General features: G+C 41.0%; 1 gene segment (V, D, J or C); it reads left to right on the plus strand.

Annotated features, from left to right (window-relative positions):
• The first annotated feature begins 962 nt into the window (after window positions 1–962).
• On the plus strand, window positions 963–1,548 carry LOC132807666 (T cell receptor alpha variable 38-2/delta variable 8-like). The segment is given in 2 exon segments: window positions 963–1,008; window positions 1,109–1,548. Coding segments are annotated over 2 exon segments (486 nt in total).
• The last annotated feature ends 1,688 nt before the right edge of the window (window positions 1,549–3,236 follow it).

Here is a 3,236-nt window from a genome sequence, read left to right on the forward strand (position 1 = left end):
AAATAATCACCCTGAACAGTATTAAAACAGGAAGCCAATTATTTAACTGGATATCACACGAGAATCTTCCACTATTTGAAAAGCTTATGTGGATTAACTGGCGGTTACGCATTCCCCTTTCAACCTCCATCTTGTGACTCTCTGTTGTGATACTACATGGTCAAAGGGAGGTTGATGGCACCCACTGCTCTAAAGGTCCAAGCACTGAATCAATGTGGAAAATCACTGTTGGCGTCGGGACTCGAGACAGTTCATGAGCCATGAATCAGCATCCTGGTCTGCAGGACATTCTGTAATCAGTGAGTCAGATAGAAACCAGCAGAAACAGAGGACGGAAGATTAGACTGAGCCCACTGAAGTCCACTGAAGTCTACTGAGAAGAGACTGCAGAGGACCACAGCTAGTTTTCAGAGTGGGTATAGGGGGAACAGCAATAGATGATCAGAATGAAAGTGAAACTTCAAGGAGTGATATTGATTTTTCTGACCGACAAGGTTGAGACAGAGTTCACTGATGCGATTTGAGGCCTGTAATTTGAGTTTGGATAATTTATGGTGCTACATGCATTTTTGGATGCGTTAACATTCACAGGGAACACACACAGTAGTAATAAAAGTGCACCCATTAAGTGGGTAACTGCAAGCATTGCTGCAAATTTGCGGAGCCGGGCAGGGAAAGAAAAGGTCTTGACATAATGTGGGAGTTTGTTCATCATTGCTCGAACTCGATGTGTCAAAATTCTCGTGGATCTGTTTTAAGGAGAGTGAGTGTACCTCACCTTGGGGTATGTGAATCTACTGAATATCTGATGACGCCTTCCGATCTTACAGCATCACTGCTGACAGAGGGCAATGTGTTGATAACATCTGGAGACACGACAACAGGGGAGGGATGGGGGCGGGGGGATTTTGAATGGGTGTCTTCAAATATTTAACTGTCCAATTCCACAGAGGACACTGACAATGCTGATACTCAGCATCTGTTTTATTTGGGGAGCATTTCTAATAGGTAAGTATGGATGAAATGAATTTCACATTTCTTTATCAATTGACAACTTAAACTGACGCCAACGTTACCGTTTGCATTTAATATCTGTTTTCATTTTCAGACCTGAGTCATGGAGATTCTGTCACTCAGTCACTAACGTCTGATGTTCGGACAGAAGGAGACTTGATGACTCTACACTGTTCCTACGATACTGCATTGAACTATTACTGGCTATATTGGTACAGACAGCACCCAGATACGCAGCCCGAATTTATAATGCTGAAGTATTCTGGAGGTAGCGAGAGTAAAGCACAATTTGCCTTACATCGTTTCTCGATGGAACTCGAGAAGGACAACAAACTCACTAGTTTAACTGTCTCAGGACTGCAGCTGACCGACGGTGCCATGTATTATTGCGCTTTCAAACTCACAGCGGTAGAATCTTTTCCAAACATCGTACAAAAACCTTTGGTGGAAGCCACTGCCTGTTCCCCTTTGTGCAGAATCGCAAGCAGATATAACCGCAAAGAGAAACACAATATCAGGTGTTCAGCCAGATAGCAAGCAAGGAAACCAATTAATCTCTGTTCAAACTGTCACATATTGTTTCCATAAGCATCTCAGCAAATAGGAGACACGGTGGCTCACTGGTTAGCATTGTTGCCTCACAGCTCCAGGGACCAAGATTTGATTCTATTCTTGGGCGATTTTCTGCGTGTACTTTGAAAGTTCTCCCCGTGTCTGTTTGAGCTTGGTCCACTTTATTTCCATTGTCCAAAGATGCGCAGCTTAGGTGATTGGCCATGTCAATTCTCCCATCGTATACAGAGATCTGCAGGCTCGGTGGATCAGCGATTGGAAATGAAGGTTTGCAAAGGGTAGGTGGCGTGAGTCTGGGTAGACTGCTCTTGAGAGAGTCGGTGTGGACTCAATGGGACAAATGGTCTGCTATCACATAATTGGCATTCTGTTTGTTCTACAAAGTATAGACTTCTTTCCCTTCGCGATAGAGGAAGGCATTCCTTTCGCCCTTCGTACTACCCACTAAACTTGAATTCTAACTTTTCCTGATGCATGAATTAGAACACTTGCTGTTTTCTCATTATACTGCCGAAGATATAGTGGCTGATTTTTCACAGAAATACAAATATATTATATTTCTTTGCTTGTTATCTCCTCAAGGAATCTCACTAAAGATGACATCTATCCTTCATGGAGCCACGCTGAACCTTATACGAAAAAAAGGAAAAGTCACCACAAACATTGAGGACTGCTTTCTTGTCAGAGAAGGGGATTATTGGTTGTGGTTTAAACTAAGGGTCACCACGCTTCATAGAATTAGTGAATGTGAGATTTTCATTGCAGCCTCGTGCAGGTGTTCCATCAGCTGCATGTCAAACCATCTCTCTAGTCAACAGAGCTAACCAAACGCAATGCAGCATGCATTTATAAAAACACTATTAATTATCATTTGTAAAATATAGCATTTTCCCAAACATAGGTATGAAGCTATCTGACTTTTTTTTTTGCTTTATTGTCTACTTGCCTTTTGTTTGGAATAAAGGAATTGAAACTGAGTGCAGAGAATTAGCAGTAGAAGAAGAAAGAAATTGTTGAAAATGATAAAAGTGAGACATAGAATTATGATGACATGTTGTTGGGTAATGTTGAGAATGAATGCATTGATTGATGAAGAGAAAGAGTCACTCACGGCAAAACAATAAGTTTTAAAGTTATTTAGGGCCTAGAAATATTGTATTGTCTTCTGATAGGTTGCCACGAGGAAAAGTGCATGTATTGTTTGAAAACTTTAATACATACACAATGACCCTTTCAAAGCGGTTTGGGTTATGTTTCACTTTTTTATTACACAGTGTTCAATGAATTTTTTCACTACATGATGTGATTTTTTGAAATAAAAACGTCCTCCGTTTTCAACAGTGCCACAGTTGTCTTTTCTAAGAGTGAAACTAAAGTCTGTACACCGATGCTGCAATATATTGCTGCCCTCATGATGTTTGAATCCCTGATGAGATTAATCTCCATCATTCCCAGATGAGTTTGAAAGAGTGTGACCAGAAAGACAATGCAAACGCTGGGAATTGTGCTAAGAGCTGTAGTTTAAGAACATAAATCGTAATCTTATGCATTACCTGTGGTGAGGAAACAACGGACTTTTAAGGGCCTCTTCATTTCTTCATCAGGCATAAGGAAAGTTTCAAAAAGCTCTCTTCGTGCTGAAGCTCCGA

The sequence above is a fragment of the Hemiscyllium ocellatum genome (assembly GCF_020745735.1).
Source record: "Hemiscyllium ocellatum isolate sHemOce1 chromosome 27 unlocalized genomic scaffold, sHemOce1.pat.X.cur. SUPER_27_unloc_2, whole genome shotgun sequence".
NCBI lineage: Eukaryota > Metazoa > Chordata > Chondrichthyes > Orectolobiformes > Hemiscylliidae > Hemiscyllium > Hemiscyllium ocellatum.